This window comes from Salvelinus alpinus, chromosome 33, assembly GCF_045679555.1.
Source record: "Salvelinus alpinus chromosome 33, SLU_Salpinus.1, whole genome shotgun sequence".
Classification (NCBI taxonomy): domain Eukaryota; kingdom Metazoa; phylum Chordata; class Actinopteri; order Salmoniformes; family Salmonidae; genus Salvelinus; species Salvelinus alpinus.
In genome coordinates, this window is record NC_092118.1 from 2,191,067 (window position 1) to 2,213,923 (window position 22,857).

At 42.4% G+C, this 22,857-nt stretch overlaps 1 protein-coding gene across 1 annotated transcript in view; it reads left to right on the plus strand.

The window, feature by feature from the left end:
- The window catches only part of LOC139562913 (MAM domain-containing glycosylphosphatidylinositol anchor protein 1), a 407,306-nt gene extending 384,846 nt beyond the window's left edge, over nt 1-22,460 (plus strand). The window contains exons 18-19 of the mRNA XM_071381072.1: nt 9,270-9,378; nt 16,385-22,460. Coding sequence (XP_071237173.1) covers nt 9,270-9,378; nt 16,385-16,479 — 204 coding nt within the window. The 3' untranslated portion in view covers nt 16,480-22,460. The remainder of the gene's footprint in view (nt 1-9,269; nt 9,379-16,384) is intronic.
- The last annotated feature ends 397 nt before the right edge of the window (nt 22,461-22,857 follow it).

Consider the following 22,857-nt stretch of genomic DNA (forward strand, 5'->3'; position numbering starts at 1 on the left):
GAAGGGGGTGGAGATGAGGGAGTAGAGGTGTTGGCTACATAGCAAATCAGGGATTTTGTTTTTGTATGTTCTTGTTTTCTGATCTGTGTCTCAATCACTAGAACATACTTGAGCCTCTCCTCGCCTTACTATCGGCCACAATCATATAACATTAGGTCCGTTGATGTTAGTTGTGCTTCCTCTTTGGTGTAGATGTTCAATAGTGGGACTGAATCAAAAGTTGTTTATTAGTTAGACATTTACATGAATGTGACTTATCAACAATAATTTATGTTTCCGCTATCATAAACACAATATCACCTATATTATACTTCAGTGCCTCCACACCAAACTGCCACTATCCTTGTGTTTGGGCAGTAGGGAGGGCAAGGGACATTGAGTCCAGACTGAAGCCAAATTACAATTCTCCCCCATCTCATTGAAGTGTTCACTCGTTGGATTTACAAGCATTGGATTGGTGTGAGACATACTTGTTAGATTTTTGTGTAATAGGTAGTTGTTGGGGAATTGTTAGATTACTTGTTAGATATTACTGCATAGTCGGAACTAGAAGCACAAGCATTTCGCAACACTCACATTAACATCTGCTAACCATGTATATGTGACCAATACAATTTGATTTGACAACGAAGGGGTTGAATACTTATTGACTTAATACATTTCAGCTTTACATTTTTTGATGAATTTGTAAAAATTCATTCAAACATAATTCCGCTTTGGCATTATGAGGTATTGTGTGTAGGCCAGTGACCCCCCCAAAAATGAATTCAATCAATTTTAAATTCAGGCTGTAACACAACTCAGTGTGGAAAAAAGTAAAGGGATGTGAAAACGTTGAATGCACTCTACATTCTGTAACATTACAAATAGAGATATTGAATAATGCAAACAAAACAGACTTGATCTGAGCACTGGCAAGTGGGGGGATGCTTATACGAAGGCTTTGTAATAGTCTCTCTCTCTCTTTCTTCCACTTTCTCTCTTGTATCAGACAGACTTCCCGTACTGTAGGTTGCCAGCAATGGAACTGAGGCAAAACACCTCCCTTAACTCCCTCCTTTGTACTTTCTTTCTTTTCTGCTCTGTCAGACCAATCAATGATAATGACTGAGAAGGGCTCTTTCCGACAGTGGGAATTTACCCAAGTCTGTGTTGTTTTTGTTTTTTACTGTTTGGGTTCTCTGGTTTTATTTGCCTATTTGGCTATATCTGTCTCCTTCGATCCTCGACTGCAGCGTATATTAAGTGGACATTTACTAAGTTAATGGGGCAAACTGTGATTGCGACATCCATTTTTGCACTTCATTTATTGCCAAATATAATATATAGCCATTGATACTTCAAGGATATAACTTAAACGCCTAATTAGCTTAGTTCAACTTTCTCACAAAGTTCCAACCAACGGGACATTAAAAACTGTAATATCTTATGTTTCACCGAGTAGTGGCTGAACGACGACACTTAAGCCTGGTATGGTTAATGCTTGGCTTCAGACTATAAGGCTCTACAGACGGTTTTGCGTACAGCCCAGTACATCACTGGGTTCAAGCTTCCTGTCATCCAGGACCTATTTACTAGGCGTTGTCAGAGGAAGGTCCAAAAAATTGTCAAAGACTCCAGTCACCTAAGTCATAGACTGTTCTCTCTGCTACCGCACTGCAAGCGGTGCCGGAGTGTCAACCTAAAGTCTCCTTAACAGCTTCTACCCCCAAGCCATAAGACTGCTATGTTATGTGTGGCGGAGCAGGTGAACCCAAGTGCAGATTCAGACAAGGAGACCGGGACATGGTAAATAAGGTATTTATTGAAAAGTGTGGGGGGGGGGGGGGTGCAGGCCAGGGGAAACTTGGATGGGTAGCTGGGAATTAGGAACTGAGGCAAGGGGAGTAGGGGCAGGGTAAGCAGGTCTGGAGCGGAATCCAAGGAAGCGGTAGAGCGGGGGTCCAGGGCAGGGAAGCAGGACTGACGAGACGAGGAACTGGAGACAGGAACCAGTCAGAGCGGACGGAACTGTAGCGGAGAGAAGCACAGCGTCAGGCTAAGGAGGAACAGGCACAACAGGATAACAAGATCTATGCCGGAACAAATGGTTTGAAACGCAGACTGACTGTGCAGAGGCTACGGACTGGCAGCATGGAAGTGGCAGGTCTGAGTATTCGTAGAGGTCTTGATTATGGAACAGGTTACAGCTGGTGGCTATCTGCTCTGACTCCAGCATAACTGTCTCAACTCACACAATCACATACACCCACACAGAGAGAGAGAGAGGGAGAGAGCGCTGGGGGTGTGGTGGCAGGTTAGGGAGACACACGATGAGAAGTAGAGGGCGTGTCAGGAGCAGATGTAACATCCTGAACAACTAAACTAATCAAATGGCCACCCGGACTATTTACATTGAATGTCCCCCTTTTTGTTTTTACACTGCTGCTACTCGCTGTTTATTATCTATGCATAGTCACTTCACAAATTACCTCAATTAACCTGTACGCCCGCACATTGACTCGGTACTGGTACCCCCTGTATATAGCCTCCACATTGACTCTGTACCGGTACCCCCTGTATATAGCCTCGTTATTGTTATGTACATTTCTTGTGTTACTTTTTGATTTATTCGATTTTTTTACTTTAGTTTATTTATTCAATATTTTATTAACTCTATTTCTTGAACTGCATTGTTGGTTAAGGTACCTGTTGTATTCGGCGCATATGAAAAATACAATTTAATTTGACTTGAAATACTACCCCATCAGAACCCAACATATAAGCTTGTTTTATTACAGTAAATAAAAACAATTTAAAAAAAAAAGTAAAAAAAAAAATGTAATCATAACCAAACACTGTATAGCTTCAAAATATGGGTAAAACTACAAGTGTTATCTTATGGATCGTCTGTCCTTGCATTCATAGCTATGTCTATACATTTGAGAGTGGTTGCATTACTATAGCCCTATCCCTCAGCTGTTTACCAAAAAAGGTTGGTAGATGACCGCGTTGTTGTTTTTTGAATCCTGAATTTCCCCTTTAAGGGTTTGTTCCCTCAATGCTAGATGTAAGAAAAAATGCAATTATATCCACTTTGAGGCTACCCTCACATATTGCAGTATCAGACGGTATTGAGTGGAGCGGAGGTGGCACCGCAAGTTGTTAGGAAGCAAAGTGTATGTCTTTGTCCGAAGAGACTACATATATCTCGGATTCGATCTAATGGAAACAGTTAGTATAAATAAACCTTCACAGATAGTAGAGGAGTTCATCTGAGAGGGAAAGAGTTTGAGCAGGAGAGAGAAGTCAATGAGTTGCAGTCGGGTCTGGCACATAAATTCCACTGTTTCCTCATAAATGAGTCACACAAGAAAGACTTTGTGCAAGCATTGTTTTGATTTTCAACGTAAGACCGAGTCTGACACTTTCATTCATGTGTTTCGGGAACACATACACAGAGGTTTTTTGGTCAGGATTTTCTACAGTACCTGTCTTTCCCTCTCCTCCTCTCCATTGCAACTCTTCCCCAGGTCGTTGCTGTAGAAGAAAATGACTTTTCCCTGATGCACTATCCTTTTCCAGAAGTGTGCACTTGCACAATCCCCGTCATGGATTTAAAAGCACAGGATTAGAGTAAAGCATTGGTAAAATAAGGGTTAATAAATCCTTCCAGCCTCATTTCAGTCTGACACGTTGTGTCGTTAGTATTTTCATAAATACAATATAGCAACATTCTTTGTTGATTAGCATGGATAACCCAATCAAAGACTCAAGAATTTAGGGATCTCATACTGACAGCTCACCCGCTGAGACTGGCAGTGCCATGCAGGAAGATTAGATAAACGTTGGCAGCCATCTTTATTCATGACACCAATTATGAATTATGTATTATCAGACTAATAACACAGGGCTAATTATGTTATGTAAAATTGGAAGCTGTTTCATGGCATGGAAATAATGATTCAAGACAGAAAATGATTTAATAGAGTTGGTCAACAGTTGTACTGTATAATAAAGAGAGAGAGAGAGAGTGCTTTTACAGTGCATTCGGAAAGTATTCAGACCCCTTTAGTGTTCCATATTTTGTTATTTTACAGTCTTATTTTAAAGTTGATTAAATTGTGTTTTCCCCTCATCAATCTACACACAATACCCCATAATGACAAAGCAAAAACAGGGTTTTAGAAATGTGTGCATATGTATAATATATATATTTTTTTAAACAGCCTAGAGTGTTCTTAGGTATGACGCTAGAAGCTCCCCTGTATTTGGGGAGTTTCTCCCATTCTTCTCTGCAGATCCTCTCAAGCTATGTCAGGTTGGATGTGAGCGTCGCTGCACAGCTATTATCAGGTCTCTCCAGAGATGTTCAATCGGGTTCAAGTCCGGGCTCTGGCTGGGCCACTCAAGGACATTCAGAGACTTATCCCAAAGCCACTCCTGCGTTGTCTTGATTGTGTGCTTATGGTCGTGGTCCTGTTGGAAGGTGAACCTTAGCCCCAGTCTAAGGTCCTGAGCGCTCTGGAGCAGGTTTTCATCAAGGATCTCTCATTACTCTGCTCCGTTCATCTTTCCCTCGATCCAGATGAGTATCCCTGCTGCTGAAAAACATCCCGACAGCATGATACTGCCACCACCGGGCTTCACCGTAGGGATGGTACCAGGTTTCCTCCAGATGTGACGATTGGCATTCAGGCCAAAGAGTTCAATCTTGGTTTCATCAGACCAGAGAATCTTGTTTCTCACGGTCAGAGTCCTTTAGGTGCCTTTTGGAAAACTCCAAGCGGGCTGTCATGTGCCTTTTACTGAGGAGTGGCTTCCGTCTGGCCACTCTACCATAAAGGCCTGATTGGTGGAGTGCTGCAGAGATCGTCATTCTTCTGGAAGGTTCTCCCATCTCCACAGAGGAACGCTGGCACTCTGTCAGAGTGACCATGGGGTTCTTGATCACCTCCCTGACCAAGGTGCTTCTCCCCCGATTGCTCAGTTTGGCCAGGTGGCCAGCTCTTGGGAGAGTGTTGGTTTTTCCAAACTTCTTACATTTAAGAATGATGGAGGCCACTGTGTTCTTGGGGATCTTCAATGATGCAGAAATGTGTTGGTACCCTTCCCTCAGGTGGACTCCAATAAAGTTGTAGAAACATCTCATGGATGACCAATGGAAACAGGATGCACCTGAGCTAAATTTCGAGTTTCAAATCAAAGGCTCAGAATAAGGTATTTAGTTTTAAATGCATTTGCAAAAAATTCTAGAAACCTGTTTTCGCTTTGTTATTATGTGGTATTGAGTGTAGGTTGATGAGGAAATGTGTTGATTTAATCCATTCTGAATTAAGGCTGTAACTTAACAAAACGTGGAAAAAGGGAAGGGGTCTGAATACTTTCCGAATGCAGTGTACATATTCAGTCCTCGCAATACAATGAACAGATTTAATTTCCAATCAGTCTTCTTGATGAATAAAAGTCACTGGGTTAAAATACTATTTCAAATCATTTCAAATACTTTATCTGTGCTTGATTGAGATTGCCTGGCTTGATGGAGCAATGGAATAGTAACAGAAATGTAAACCCAGCCCATTTTGGCAGGCTAGAGCAAAGTATTTAAATAATTTCAAATAGTATTTGAACTCATGTCTGCTTAGAGTATAATATTTAAAGAATATGAGAGTAAATGGTTTCTTGAAAAGTGAAGCATACTGTACTGCCAACCCAAACTCGAGATGAAAATGACTGTAAGCCTACTGGTCATTACTGCAGGCAAGAGATTAGGACCTAGCTGGCATGTACTGTCTTCAACTACTGCTCATCTCTGTCATGGCTATGGTTGCCTACTTATGCACAGAAATGAAGAACAATTGGCATCACACTAGGCTGATCCATTCACTTTCGGCACATCTTTTGATGTTGTGTTAAATCGCAACCTGCTTGTCACTACACATTCAATAAACAGTCGTGATGTTAGCGAGGATTCACCAAAAAGACTATTGCTAAAAATACAAGTTACTCCCCAAAGCAACTTGCAAGCAGAAAAAAATGTCTTGAAACGACCGCAATCAAAAATAAAAACATTTAAGAAGGAAGATGCGAAGAGAAAAGTTGTCTAAACATCTTGGCCGGTTGAGACGACGATTACCCAGAGGCCATCTGTGTTCCTTCCTTCCTGCAGCCCAATGATGTGCCTCTGGGTTTATTGGAAAACAGGGCAACACACATTTCTCCCATGCTGCACTGCGCTGTCCTGGGTAGCGCAGTGCACACACACACACACAGCACTTCAAAGCGGGGCTCTCTACAGGCTGTTTCCCCCCTGGCGTATTCTGTGCAGGGCCACAGATCAATGCACAACATTAAAGGTTACAAGTGGAGGCAAAACACCACGTTCACGCCGCCCACTGTACTTCCTGTCAAAGGAAGTGGTACGGCCAGGAACAGGTTGGCACGGCGATGTGAGAGAGGCACTATGGGAATTATAGGGACGGATCCCTCAGGGGGAGGCAGGACGAGAGTAGCAGAGAATGGGGATTGTTTGAAGTGAGTGGATGGCGGCGATTTTGTAATTAGCTCATTGTTAATGGGTGTTATAAAAAAGAAAGTGGGCCACATTGAAATACTTTTAAAATGCATCTTTCCTTCCTTCCTTCCTTGCTTCCTTTCTTCCTTACTCCCTTGAGGTTTAACATGTTCTACTGCTAAAAATGTATCACCTCCAGCAGGAAAATACAAAATGAGGAGAGCATAGTAATTAAGACACTTACACACACGCACACATACACACAGCTTGCAAAATCTCACACACTCCCCAAATTTCACAAAGACTAACCACACACATCAATAACGACTAACACACACACACACATCCAGCTTTTTAACCATTTAATTCATGAGGGTTTGGCAGCTTTCTTTCTATCTTTCTTCCCTCTCACCCCCCTTTCTCTCTTTCTCTTTCTCTTTTACTCATGTCTCCCTCAATCTTCTCCTTTCTACCTCTCACTCTCTCTCTCGTGGCCATAGTGCATGTGTATTTGAGTGTGTTCGTGCATGTGTGTGTACAAGTATGCGTGTGTGCGCATGTGTGTGTTTATGTGTATTAAGAGCCCCAGGTGATGCTCTTCTGCCCTATAATAAATCAGGCTTGCACTTTCGGCAAACACTGGCCTCTGCCTTTTAGACAAGGAGATTTACAAGAAAGAGCCATGGAAGTGAATACATAAATAAAAATAATAACTAATAGCAAGAGCTGGCCTGCTGCAGACACAAACACACATACACACATGCACACAAGGATAAAGAATACATTTAGGAGGTGTGTGTTTGTGTGTGCGCACCTTCGGTGTGTGTCTGCATATATAACAGTGCGAGTCTAATATTGTTGAGTATAATCGAACATCGTGACCAGGCTCTTACGCCTGACACCGCCCGTCCGCCACGGCCCTTTGGCCAATTAGCCTAGCCACCCCTCATACCTTGTTCCCCCGTGTTCCTCCTAGCAAGCAAATCAAATCAACCTTCCTCACAAATGAGAAGACTGGCCACATCTATCATAGTCTCACTCCTCCACCCCTCCACTCCCTCCATCCCTGTCAAAGCCTCCTCTCCAGGCTTTCTTTATTTATTCAAAGGAGTCCCTCGTTCAAAGGAGTGTATTCAAGGATTAAATTAGAGAATAGCAGAGAGAGATGCGCCGTCCGCCTGTTTGGCTCCTTCCCTTTGTGTGTAATTGGAGAAGCTCTCTCTTTCTCTCTCTTTCAGTAATAGAGAGCTTCTATTACCTACTCGGCTCTCTGACCACTCTCTCTCCCTCTCCTTCTCCCATCTTCCTCCTCTCTCGCTTTCTTTCTCACTCTCTCTCACTCTCTCATTGCTCTCTCTTGCTCTCTTTCAGTAATAGAGAGAGAGAATGAGAAAGAAAGAGGAGGAAGATGTTGGGAGAAGGAGAGGGAGAGAGAGTGGTCAGAGAGCTGAGTGGGTAATCAATGAGTCCCTGGTCAACCACGGGTCAAGAGGCTATACACTAACATGAATGAGCGCACACACACACACAACTTTCCGCTCTCACACAAGCAACTTGACTTTCGTCACGTAACATGGTTTACAAGGACAGCAAATGTGCTATCGTGATATGAAAACGCCACGTGGAAACTGCCTGGTAGAAAATAATAACGGAATTTGTTGCACTTTGAACATAAGCAACAAGCACTTCCTTAATTGAAACGAGAAGACAAAAAATGGATACTGTATATCCATGGCGAATGATTGCGGAAGATTACAAATGCATTAGCCTCCAGTCTGAGTTGAATGCCATTATGGATGAAAGTGTGTTCCTTGTTGTTGTGGCGGTGGTGTGTTTTTCCTTTTTTTTTTCACCAAATGGAATTACACTCCATCTTTGATTAGCTCGGTGGGATGGGGTTTGGGGACGCAGCTTTCCACAGTAATTAAGCTGTCAATCCAAAGCAAGGCCTTCTGGGTAAAAACGGCGAGCCGAACGTAAACTTTTCCAAACAGGTGGCCAGGAGATATAAGCAACTGCTCGTTGCTTCCGTCACAATATCTGGCCTAGATTTATTTTAGGACGTTTGTTCTTTCCCCTCCCTTTTTTTCAAATGGCCTCATATCATGGCCTTAGAGAGAACTCTGTCACTCTTTTACAATTCTTCATTACTAAATCCAGTACTACAGACTGGAATTACAAACAGACTATACTAAACAAGTTAAGTGTCTTACCACACACATAGCTATGTGTATTCGGATACCGGGTACCGCAATTTCACACTCTCACACCAAATAGCCTGAAGTCACAGGGCTATCGTCGCAGGCTCTATTTCCCTATGTGGGAGCGTTGCAAACTAGAGATTGGGATTTTTTACCTGGTTTGATGTACTGTACATTGTACAAATTAGCAGCTTTTCAGCACAGTTTTTTATTTCTGTATAATAAAAAAATCAACAAAGAAGTTGGCTATTTTTCAAGACGGCTATTACGCCAATGGTGGCGTAATCTAGGGGAATTCCTTCTTATGATGTGAATATCGACTGGGAGTATAGCATAAAGGAGGAAAGTGTTTTGGGAAGTGTTGAAATGTAAAACATATTCGGTATTCTGAGTGTGATAAATCACTTGTAGGTCTGCATATTCTTGGAGGCAATTTGTAACACCACTTTGGTGCTATTCACAATGCGAGTCACAAAACACAAGTCACAAAACCGAAGCATTCAAGTACGTCTCCTGAGTAGCAAGTGGAAGTTTATTTTCTATGGAAATACAAGTTTTTCTTTTTCCCTGTTCAGGTGATGTTTGAGGCTATTCGGGGAGCGGGCTATGAAGGGGACATTGCCATCGATGATGTCTCAGTCACCAAAGGGAAATGCAAGCAGGAGAACTCTGTCTCCAACACAGGTACTGTCTGTATGTCACAATGTTACTGTAGGGTGAAGTTTATCCAAGACGCTGGTCTTGGATCAGTTTGCATTTAATTTACATTTTAGTAATTTTGCAGACGCTCCTATCCAGAGCAACTTACAGAAGAGTGCATGCATACATGTTCATACTTTCTCCCCACCTTTTTTTTTCGTACTGGTCCCCCGTTGGAATTGAACCCACAACCCTGGTGTTGCAAGCAGCATACTATACTAACTGACCACATGGGATATTTCCTCCACTATTGGTGGGGATTGGAGGAGGGGAAACTGATCCTAGATCTGTACCTAGAGGAAAGACCCCGGAGCATTACTGTTCTGCAGGTACACTATATATACAAAGTATGTGGACACTCATTCAAATAAGTGGATTTGACTATTTCACCCACACGCGTTGCTGACAGGTGTATACAATCGAGCACACAGCCATGCAATTTCCATAGACAAACATTGGCAATATAATGGCCTTACTGAAGAGCTCAGTGACATTCAAAGTGGGACCGTCATAGGATGCCACCTTTCCAACAAGTCAGTTCATCAAATTTCTGCCCTGCTAAACTGTAACTGTAAGTGCTGCCCCGGTCAACTGTAGTGGAGACGTCTAGGAGCAACAACAGCTCAGCCACGAAGTGGTAGGCCACACAGAACGGGACCACCGAGTGCATAAAAATGATCTGTCCATGGTTGCAATCAGGACAATACGTTTTCGTCGGGAGCTTCGTGAAATGGGTTTCCTTGGCCGAGCAGCCTAAGATCACCATGTGCAATGCCAAGCGTTGGCTGGAGTGGTGTAAAGCTTGCCGCCATTGGACTCTGGAAGAGTGGCAACTCGTTCTCTGGAACTGGGATTTCATCAAGACAAAATACTGACGACTCACAAAAATTCACTTCCACATCGCAAGGCCGAAAGCTCTTGACCTTCATTCACTCATACTGACACTGCTATAGGATTCCTACAAGTTACCCACACCAGTCTCCATGCAGTGGCTCCATAGATCACTGACCATAGCACTGCCCATAATTGAAAGAGCTTTTCATCGCCAATGTATGGACAGCCACAATTGAACAACTCCACACGATGGCTTCTATTGACAATTACTTACCTCTAAGTGAGAAAGCGTCACTGTCAATGTATAATTGTGGCCGTTGACCACCACTGACAACAGTGATTGAATCAAGCCGTCACTAATCTGATTTGTAGCTCCCCCTGACTTCAAGTGCATTCTGGGAAATATTGCAGCAGATAGTCAGTTTGTAGAGTCACACCCCTCAATATTTCTTTCCACCCACTGATAGAAAACCATAAACGTTGTGTTTGTAAATTAATGGGGGATCTTAGGAAATGGTAAATGATTCAAGATAAAGCTACTTTACTATCTTAATGTACTTGCTGTATCGAGGGATCAAGGTAATCAGACTACAATTGGGGGGTGTTCCCAAGAAAATTATCTGGTACAGTGTTGGTATTTGTGTATTGTTACAACTCCTGAGGGTGCCTACGTCATTTTCAACAGTTATGGGAGTGCCCTACTTTGTTGTGGGAGTGTACCCCTGTAATTCCAACCTAACTGAAGGCACCTGCACTCCCCCACAGATCAAATTGGGAGGTACTATAACTTAGGCAAGTCAAGAGGCCTCCAAAACATTACAAACCTCTGTTCTTTCTTACCAAAAGCAACAGGCCAAGACAATCAACTCAACCCCCGAGACATCATCCCTTTCTGCTCACTTTCCCCCACGAAAATGACCGCAAAAACAAAACAAGGCTAAACAAATCAGGAGACGTTGGTGTGTCGGTAAATAATTAACGAGAAAAACCCTTTGCCCCCCCCCCCAAAAAAAAAAAAAACTCATCTGAGAAAGCAGCAAAAGCAACGAAAGAGCCGAGAGCTAGCGGGGATCCTAATGTAATACAGTGAATTATTGATGGAGGGTGTAAACAGGAAGCCAGGCTACGCTAGCCTGTGGGGCCGATGCAGCGCTGCACAAGACAGCTAGCCGAGACAGATGGGTAATTATTGGTTAGAGGAGATTGGGTAGAGGAAAGACGCAGCCCGCACACCTGGGTCACCTCTATGTATTAGCAGACACAACGATGAGGAATAATGTATGTGGGTAAAACAATATAGGCCTGTTTCCCAAACATAGATTAAGCGTAATCCTCGACTATGAAACGTGTTCAATTGAGATGCTCTATTTATATGGGGCCAGTTTTACCAAACACATAATTAGCCTAGTCCTGTACTAAAATACTTTTTAGTCCATGCTAAATCTGTGTCTGAGAACCTGGCCCATATTGTTTGCCCCACAAACATTAGTATTAACCTGTAATAACCAACTGGTTTCTGCATGATTTAATTTACAAGACTAGTGATGAGCCAGCCAGTGTGATAGTTGTGTTATAGCATAGAACATTTCAAAGCAGACATAACCGATTACTGTACATCAATGGTGCCTTTTATGAAAGTCACTAATGGGTGGAATAAAGAGTCAGACACTTTGTTCATAAATGTATGATTGTTTTCTCTGTGTGTGTGTGTGTGTGTGTGTGTGTGTGTGTGTGTGTGTGTGTGTGTGTGTGTGTGTGTGTGTGTGTGGGGGGGGGGGGGTGGGTGTGTGTGTGTGTGTGTGTGTGTATATGCAGGTCTAAATCTGTATGTTAGTGTGCCAGAGAGTGTGCATCATGTGAGCGGCCAACCCTCCCAGGAGTTTTTGCTAGCGAGTGTGCCCAGCTGTATTACCCAGCTGATACAGCTCACGTCGGCCTTCTAAATAGTACCCTAACCCCTATAATAGTGCACTACTTTGACCAGTATCTTGTATTTGCTCCTGTCAAAAGTAGTGCACTATGTAAGGAATAGGGTGCCATTTGGGGTGCCATTTGGGATGCAGACCCACCTGTCCCTCACACACCCCATCTCTCCCCAACACACACCATCACACGCACACACAAACATGCGCACAAACACACACCCTGTTTCCCCCCAACACACATCACACGCACATATATATACGCTCACATACACGCTCACACACACACATCTCACTGGGCTAGCTGTCTGATGGGGTGTAGCACAGGGGACTGCGGAACCGTGTGGCTCTCCTAAAATTAATGATGATTGCCTCTGACATGTTGTGTTCAACTAACTCCACATTCATAAATCATAGGAATGACTGGAACCTGGCTCTGGGGCTGAAGTGTGTGTGTGTGTGTGTGTGTGTGTGTGTGTGTGTGTGTGTGTGTGTGTGTGTGTGTGTGTGTGTGTGTGTGTGTGTGTGTGTGTGTGTGTGTGTGTGTGTGTGTGTGTGTGTGTGTGTGTGTGTGTGTGTGTGTGTGTGTGTTTGAGAGACAGACAGAGAGAGAGAGTGTGTGTGTGTGTGTGTGTGTGTGTGTGTGTGTGTGTGTGTGTGTGTGTGTGTGTGTGTGTGTGTGTGTGTGTGTGTGTGTGTGTGTGTGTGTGTGTGTGTTTGAGAGACAGACAGAGAGAGAGAGTGTGTGTGTGTGTTTGCTTGTGTATAACAGAAAATGTGTGTGTGTGTAGGTGCCTGCCTGCTTGCCTGTCTATGTAAGTGTGTGTGTGTCTGCGTGTGCACATTTCCATGCATGTGTACGTGTCTTAGCTATGGGTGAGTTCGACAAGGGAATTGTTGCACTGCACGCCGTTCACTTTCCTCCCTCCTTTCCTTCCTTTGTTCCACTCCCCTTCTTTTGATCCTGTAAGGGGTGGCTTTCGATACTGTCTGGATCCCACGTCGGCGATGACTCAAGTCTCCGCGTTTTAGCTCCAGACCCCCTGGTTCTCTATCCCCTCGATCACCCTGTGTGGGATGCAACACTTCCAGATCCCTGGTGGTCCCACACAGTTGTTGAAATTGCGAAAAGTATACATATGCATATGGGCATATGCACAAGATACAGTGTATTGCACAGCACAGTACAATGACATGCTTATTTGCAAGCTCTCCTCACAAACTGTGCAGCAGCTACAAAAGTATTCAATACAAATATAGTTAGGAAACACAATATGAGAACAATAGAGCACATACACCATGCAGGGAAAAAGAAAGACAAATATTGTATTTAATTGTTCCCTATAAGAGCACGTGCCGATTTACTGGAGTTGACTTTGCAGTCATGGGCAGACTTGGGTTCAAACGCGTGGTTATTAAGTATTTGTATTTTAACTACTTATTTTCTGTGTATTTGAGTATTTTCAAATAATATGGCCAAATCAACTACTTCTATTTTCCTATGAATACTATTTTAAAATACGTGTTTCCAAATACATTACACATGCCCCTAGGACCAAACATACCTGTGTTCAAATGCATGGAGTATTTAAATATCTGTATTTGAAAATATTATATTTGTATTTGAACCCAGGTCTGGTCTTAGGCCGACTCCCATATCTCTGGTAGTCCATTTAGTGTGGGTTGGATGTTCTTGGATGTGCAAGTTGAAGTTGAAGCCCAGACATTGGAACATGGAGGACAGTTTCAAGCTGTTGCATTTATCAGAATTCAGCTGAACTGTGTTGGCCCCCTCCCATACACACCATAAGAAAACAACAGAGCACATTCACAAAGCTTTCAGAGTTGGAGTGCTGATCTAGGCTCGGGTCCCCCGACTCCTTATTTCCACATGATATAAAAGGCTAAACTGATCCTAGAATAAGCACTCCTATTCAAAGACCTTTGATACATACAGCCACAGATATTTTATCCATCGCCAACCCCCAACCAAACTTTTTTTGCTTCACCCCCTTCAAAGATCCTTGAGAGAGAAATCAGGGCCGGCCCCTGTGCCAGGCACTTGCACTTAACTTGTTCTCTATGGGAGAGGACGGGAGGAATAAAAAGCTTGATTATGAATACATAGATTTTCTGCCAGCGAGAGAAGCCCCCTAATACAAATGTATATTGATTTCTTAAATACAATACCTGCCTTACTCTTTATTTATGAAACTCATTCCACGGCTTACATGCGTAATGCGCTGTTGACTTTGTGTAAGTGCAGTGACTGTGGGTGGGTGGGGGGTGGGTGTTGTGTATGCAATTAGTGTGTGTGTGTGCGCGCATCTGTGTTTGCATGCACTTCGACAAAAGGAGAGGAAGGGTCGCAGATGTCTCATGTACAGGTGCTTTGTGATGCTGTTTCATATGAGTACAAGAAAACACAATGGCCGTGTCCGAATACCCATACTAGCGTATTGCATACATACACTGCATACTATTTACTCATCGTCGCATACTATTTAACACATACCGTTTAGTAAAAAGTATGCAATATGCCATGGCCGCAACGCAGTAGCAGCTCCTGATTGGCTGAGTAGATGGGGCGTGCGGGTGGATTTTTCCAAATTCAACAAGCATGCATCGTATTAAGCGGCTTATAACAGCTCATTTCCAATTTGATTAATTTTCTCTAAACTATGAATGGAATAGGAATGGAGTTATATGCCTACTCAGGGTATAGGCAGATATCACATTCAAGCTATACTGTAGTAGCCCATCTTTCCTTTTTAAAAAGGTTTGAAGACAGAACAGATCATTTGGTTCCTTTTCAAAATATTTCTTAGTGAAACCAAAGTGCCGTAGCATATATGAATTAAATCAAATGTTCAAATCAAAAGGCTATTGCACAGACAAACGTGGGCAGACGGTTGCATCACAAATCCAGAACCGCTGGACAGGAACATAAACTAAAGCACTGATCATTGGGAACGCGATCAGAATGAATGTTGAGGCTTGATACATACATTCAAAAATGTAATATGTAGCCTAACCTACAAAAGGAAAACATTCCATGTGTTCAAATCAAAAGGCCTGATTAACATGACATCAGTAATGCAGCCACATACCGAGTCCCCGGTTCAGACACATTCACGAGTCAAAAGATGGTTTAGTATTTAGTTTAAAACCTCAGATGAAGGCCAAGAGAACAATAAACACTTTTCAGTGAGAAAACAGAAATCCACTTTAGATATATATTTTTAAAGATTTCTGTTTTCAAAGATGTAGCCTACGATACCCGTGATCATTTTAATGAGAAAAAAAACGACTTTTTACACGACTGCAGAAGCTTAGTTTTGTTGTTAGGCCCTAGTTCTCTTCACGTAGCCAATCACTTGCAGTCTACCTCTTCCAATGCATTGTGGAAAAGTGTGCAACATATTCTACTAGATGAAACGCCAATATGATTTTAACATCCTGGCATTTAAACCATACTCGATTTTCTAAACGTTGCATACTATTAAATATTATATTTTCGCATACTGAGAATGCGTCATGTGATTGTGCTGTGTCCCACTATTCGTTGATTTCGGTAGCACATCCAGTGGAGAATGACATCTGGGCATTTAAAGTATACTAGATTTTCAAAATAATTGCATACTATTAAACTAATTATTTCGCATACTCAAACGGCCTACTGTTTAGGACACAAGTATGGGTATTCGGAAATGGCCAGTGACATTGCATACATTTAAATAAAAACACAGTACACCAACTGTCCTATGAGCTTCAAATTCCCTGTCGAACACACAATCTATTCTTTGATTCGGCTCGGTTTAGAGATCTTCATGTCGAACAAGAGGCGAGAGGCGAGCAGTTTGATGATGACATCAAGGAGCAACTCATCTCTCATATGCTATCTCAAAGCACTTATGACACACATCCAATCTCCATTGTGAACCCTGCCTCTGAAGTGATAAAATACATTACTCCCTTATGCCATTCTCAGGTTTTTAGTGCCATATCCCTCCACTCTTTCTCTCTTCATAAGATCTAGGGATTGCTTTACTGTTAAAGGTCTCCCATACATTTTTTAAATATGGGTTACTAGACTAGATAAAAGTATTGTACATTTAACTAAATCTCAAGATGTTTCACATTTTCATCTTTTTTTATCAATGTGACTTGTGGGTTGTGGACAATAGCCTATTGAGCTCAGACCATTCAGTTTGTTCTGTTTGTGTTTTCCACAGTTCTGATTGGGGGAGCCCCAGGTCTGCGCTCGCTCCCATTGGTCGCCTCACTGACCTTCGCCCTCTGCTCATATCTACTGCTGCTCTACAGATGATGAGCACAACGCACAGCGTCCCCTGTCTGCCGAGACAGGCTACTGCCCAGACTTGCGCTCTCTTCTTCTCTCCCTGTGTCCCTCGCTACCTCTCCCCACTCCCCTCCCTTCTTCCTCTCACCTTCTCCATCCACTTTTTAGTTTTCATCTCCAGCCCTGTTTTCGATGACTATCCATGCTTCACTTCTCCCATTACACCTTGGCTATGCTTGTAATTGACTGTCGTTTGATTGACTCTCTCTCTCTTTCTCTCTCTGTATCATTCTCCTTTTCCACACTCACCCCTTTACAGTCGTACGTGGCTGTGTTTTCCAGCCATTCTCTCTTTCAACCAATCACACTATTTTTAACCGAGGCAAAGTCGCAAACTCAATGACCTGACCTTTGACACCCAATATCACTCAATCCAACCCCTCACAGCAGACACACTTCATTCTTCTATTCACTCTCACACACTCTTCCGTCACCCCCCTTTACTCTTTCCAACCCCCCCCCCCGGCGACCACCCGTATCCCTGACACACCAAAGTGTCGGACACTCTACCAAAGATGATGAAGAACCTGAGGAAAAAAGGGAAAGGATGGGTGGGGGGAGGGGTTGAGAATAATAGGATGACAAGGGTAGGGGGGTTCCCCCCCTCCTTATTGAACCCTCCCCCTCGCCTTCTTGGGTTGGGCGCCAGGGAGCTGCCGATCACAGCAGACTGAGTGACTGACAGACTAAGGAGGCTAGGAAGGAAGGAAGCAGAGAAGGAGTTCCCACTTGCCTCTCCTCTACCGGTCATGGCCGTAGATGACTTGTGTTGGATCGTACGTGTACATTTCTCTATATATGATATATTACAAAAGTTTAAATAATTAAAACATTCAGAAAAACACTCATGGACATGAGCAACGTTACAGGCTACGACAAAGCAAAACTACAGAAGCACAAATTTATACAATCTACTCCCTTTTATTTGGGGTTATCCTCCGTGTGTTGTTGCTGTATGTCGTCTCAATCGAACTGTTTGTGTTCTTATGGTTTTTTGGGGGGCGGATGTGAAAAGAAGGGAGTGGTGACATTTATGTGGAAGAGATGGGTGTGGATGTGTTGGTTGGTACCTATGACACCCTTCGCCTATAGCCCACTCGTGGCAGGGATGGGCCAGTCACCTCCATTATGCCCACCACCCCACTCTCCACCCCAAATAACGACTCGACAGAGACTATGACTAGCCTCCCCTACTCACTCACCCTAGCCAGCCACATCCCCTATCTTCAAAGTCCAGCCAGTAACAGCATCTCTCGGACTTCCTGCGGTCTACAGACAATGGACCTCCTGCTTCCTGTACAAGGAGAAAGTGGAGGTGGAGCGTGATTGAAATCAATTATGCCAACCACGTCGATACGCATTATTTAAATGAGGCATGGATGTAGTATATTGGGGGCAGGGCGTCAAAATCCAAGAAAAGGACCAACAGGGTAAGGTGGGGGGGGGTGCAGATCCGATAGATGGATTCTATTTCACAGGTTTCCGATGATGAATGTCATGTATAGGATTCTAGAGAAATAACTGAATCAACTGAAAATCGACAACATTTGGAAGGCAAGCAGGTCCAATGTCCTACTACAACTGTATCAGCCGATCAAGGTTGAATGTCTTCGATGTAACCATAGTTTATTTAAGACGATTACTCATGTGACAGTATGATTGTGTTTGTGTGTGGAGCAATACTCATTCACTATCAGCTCACATAGTTAGCCCGAGCACATCGTGATTGATCAAAGTCTACATCTTGCAAATGCACCTGTTCGCCCAATTAAGGTAGGGATTCCAATGAGCCCCAAGCACATTGTTGCACAAAGGTACAGATTCAATCCGATCGTAGATTCTTGACAATGTAGCCTTTAAAGGCAATGTTCACGCTCACAGAAAATGCTTCAGATGTCCGTTCAAACAGAAATCCCCTTTAAAAGCTGCATTGTCGACCATGCGCGATCGGATTGAATCTCAGTTAAAGTAATTGGTCACAATCTAAGAACAAAATAACCTAATTGATGATGCAGAACACATATAATTGGCAAGTTCTTCCTCTCAAGATTAGTTTCCAAAAGTCCCCTGAATCCTAAACCGCAACATACTACCCCTAGGCACTTGTATATCTGAGAGGGATGGATAGGTGTAAGCACGATGGTGGTAGCTCCATCTTACCATCTGATACGCCAGGTGGAATTGTTGCTATATTGCTTATACCTGTCCAATCCTTTCATATCTACGCAAGTGCATGGGAGGAGGGACTAAGGGTTGATTTGGTATACAGGGATACTGTTACATCAGTCTTCTCCAAATAAGTGTTGTATATTTACTGCATGAGGCTTTTTTTATCGTATCGGTTGCCGATATTACTTAATTCAGCTCTCACCTTCAACTTAAAGTTCTCAACAAGGGAACCTTGTTCATATACATACACAGAACATGGACATAAAACTGTGTGCCTCTAAGACTTGCTTCCATAATCTTCCTAAATTAAAGCACTTGGTAAAAATTGGGTGTGGACACTCGATATCAGATGTCAAGTGCATTTTGGCTGTCTTTTTGACATCCCTCATAGTCACATTGTAATAGCAACTTAGGTCCATACTGCATTGCAAGCACATGAGAAACATTGTTTTATTAAATGTATGTCATTGTGATATGGGAGCCATCTTGTGTGGTCCTAACCTCATGCTTGCTTGTACACTTCGCTCGCTCACTTTAACTGTAACACCCATATGTATGTAACAGCAGCTCATGTCTTAGCGTAGATGCTCTCTAACGGTTGTTGGAATTTTGGCATCTCAGGTCACGTCTTGAGCCAACATGGTGTCACAGGGGGTAAGGTGTCTTATCTCAGCTCTGTGTTAACTGTGGTGTTCATGTGCTACTCACAACCAAGAAAGTCTGAAATATCCAACTGGGAAACTCGGTAGAAGAGTGCTTGATTCATCACTTGGAAGCTTTGGACATTGGAAGCTCGGAGTTATGACGTGTGGGCAATTTAGGGCTATTTTTTTGTTCCAAGATTCTATCAGAGTTTACGATTACTCCGGTACCACATGACAGCAGTTACTGTCTTGCCGACTACCCATTTCCCACCTCCTTTATCCAGTAAGCTGTGCATTTCGTAAGCATTTTAGGCAAAGCGCTGACCATTTGCTAACTACCATATTTAATGTATATTTACAACTATCTGTAAGTATAGGCAGGAGATATGAAGGGTGGCAATGCCTGACTTAGGACATAACAATGATGCATCAGAATCAGATGCGACTGAAAGATAATTATCAAAGTACTTTATCACATGATTTTAAATGATAATGTATCATTAGGAAATTTGAACTCATGTTCTACATGACATTGACCCCAAAGAATCCAGAGGCTTGGTGCAATTGATGTTCACTTGTTGTTTTATTTCATTTGTGGTTTCTTCACACATCTAGAGTATTTGGCAATTATGAAGAAGGTAGTGGTTTTAAAAGGAAAATCAATTGTTTTCCCTTTTATTTGTATTTATTTTCGTAAATGTTTTTTTTTTTACAAACCAAGACTAAAACATCAAGCTAAATCAATTTGAGATCACACACATTCCTGTCCATGGTCACATACTTTACTAGAAAAAATATGAACATCTTCTTTAAATGGAGTTCCACAATAATCATATATGTGTAGCTAAGGACCTACAGTATGTGTAACATTACAATTAGTCTCAACACACTGAGCGTTTGAAACACAACACGTGTAGATGTAACCGGATCCTACTATACCTGTACTCTGCTGCTGTGTTCGCGAGAGCGTGGTAGGGTCCACTTCAAAAGATATTATACAGTACTGCAAATACATTGCTGACACTGATTACAATTATTACAGTTGAGTAACCTGCATAGAAATGCCCAGGGCCTAGACTGATCATGTTAAATACCCAATGGAAGAAAGGGTACAGCACAGAAATAGTAATCCAACTATAAAACTTGGATTAGATTTAATGGGATAAGATTTTATCTTTGTGTCTTCTGTGTTCTTTACTATAGAATGCTTCTCAACGTTAACACTGTTGTAAAGTCAGGTGAATTCCTTGTCAATGAAATATGTGGGTAGGAATACTATGAAATGGGCAGGAATACTATGAAATGTGGGCAAGAACACTATTTTGGGGAAATAAGCATTAACCAATATATTTATTGTAGAGGGGAGAATTGTAAATGATTAATTTTGATCTTATGAGATGATGGTTGAAGTGCCTCCATTGATCTGAACCGGACCTTCAGTATTGGTAGTAATATTTAGTTGTTTGGATTCATGGTCTTTCTTTCCAAAACTCCTATATGAATTGAGTCCATAATTGATCAATGCTCTGCTGGCTGTACATTTTTGATATTGACAAACGTTACACAGCCTAACCTTAGGTTGTCTTTACTGTCACCAGATCAATTGGAAATTAAACTAACCTCCATACTTCAAATGAAACCATGAAATGCCTGAAAGTGAGGCAATTTTGTGTTGACAAATCAGATATATCCAATAGTTGGCCATTTTAAATCTATTCACTTGTGTCCATAAAGGAGTATGCAGCTGTTCGGTCTGAGGTATAATTCATTGTGCTGCTTTTCATGCACTTTAATGTGAAATTAAATGTCTTGAAATGTATGCCATTTGACACCCATTGTGTACTAATGCTCGTTTTTTAATACTTCATGATTGTCACATCACTCCCTCATTAGCTGAGGTTGTCCTAAAATCTACACCGTACTCTATTATTGCAGTCTGGTTTAAGGTGTAGATTATCAATATATTCCTCTAGGATACAAGACCGAATGGGAGTTCAGTTCCCGGGTATCTCCCAGTTATCTCCCTGCTTATTCTCTTCTGATTTCAGGAATTCTACAACCAAGATTTCTGAAAAGAGTGGGCATTTGGTAAATAAATGTGGCATTGCCACACCTCCAGTTATCTGATGTTTTTACATGATCCAGGTTTTCCCTTGACCACCTAAAGGGTCCCCAGTTCATGCTGAACATTTTCAAACCTCCACTACAAGTGTATGTACTATCAAAATGTTTTGTTGTAGATTATCAATCTATCATCTTTTGTCCATCATATCCTTGTAGTTCTCTGTCTCAAACAAGAAGGTTAGAAAGGACCCCCGACATGCAGGTTAGAGATCAAATAAGCAAGTGCCTCACAACTGGTATTCCTCCATGAGGTGACTTTCCATCCATGAAAACCACTTCAGCCAGTTAGCGTAGTGTCCAAGCAATATCTGTGGCCATGTTCAGAAGGGGTGGCCAGTCACTCAGTCACTAAAAACGACCCCCTCTTCCATTAGAGACATCCCGGCACACACCATTGATGCTCTACGTATTCAACAGCAGGACCGACTGACTGTTACTGTATAGGTTTTCACATCACTGCCTCACTGCCAGTGCAGACACTTTGTCCACTCACATAAAGGGTGCGTTCCGGATACAGTGATTTTGAGCAGGGCTAAGTTTCCCAAAAACAATTTTAGCATTCAAAAATCATTGTTTGTCCATTGCCTACCTATGGATTTAGGATGAACTTAGTGCTAAAGATTATCGCCATGTTATTGGGAAAGTCACCCCAGATCTTTATAATACCTGGAGAAGTCTTTTACATCTGATCAACCACATCAACATGATGTAATCATCCTATAATCTACGCAGACCTGTGCAGGATCTGTGTATCTGGAGCGCAACCAAATGACTGAACCCTCCCCAATGCAGTCAGATTGGTCAGAGTAACTTCACAGCTCCTGCCTGGCTGTGCAGGATCCGAGACAAAGATGGTGTGTGTGTATATGCACCTTAGTGAACGCGTGAAGAACGGTATAGCAGTGCTGGGTGTTGTATATTCTCTGTCATGTACTGAAATATTTTAGAGGAAAAATATATTTGAAATATGACTCCAAAATGTATGAATAAATAATCATGAAAGAACAAAAAGAGATGATTTTTGTCATCTTTTCCAATACACACAGTGGGTTCTCGCACATTGTGTCACCATCACACGTACATAATGATTTCACCATAAAAACACCTCTTGGGGACTTGCTATGCAGTGTAAAACACAGAATTCCAACTCCCACACCATCCTCTATCCACCAGTTTGTATTCAAGCCTTGCATATTACCAGCATCACAGTGAATTTAGTAATCAGAGCTCATTCACATCCTGTGGCTGTAAGTAGCATTACAGACACCTGCGTTGTCTCCACCTGGCATATCAAATAAACTTCAAAATGAGATTCCTATAGCAATTAGCAAGCACAAATCATTATTCAAATGTCTTGTCGCATGTCATGCAGTTTCGGAAGTTATTCAGATCACTCGGCTGTGTTTTC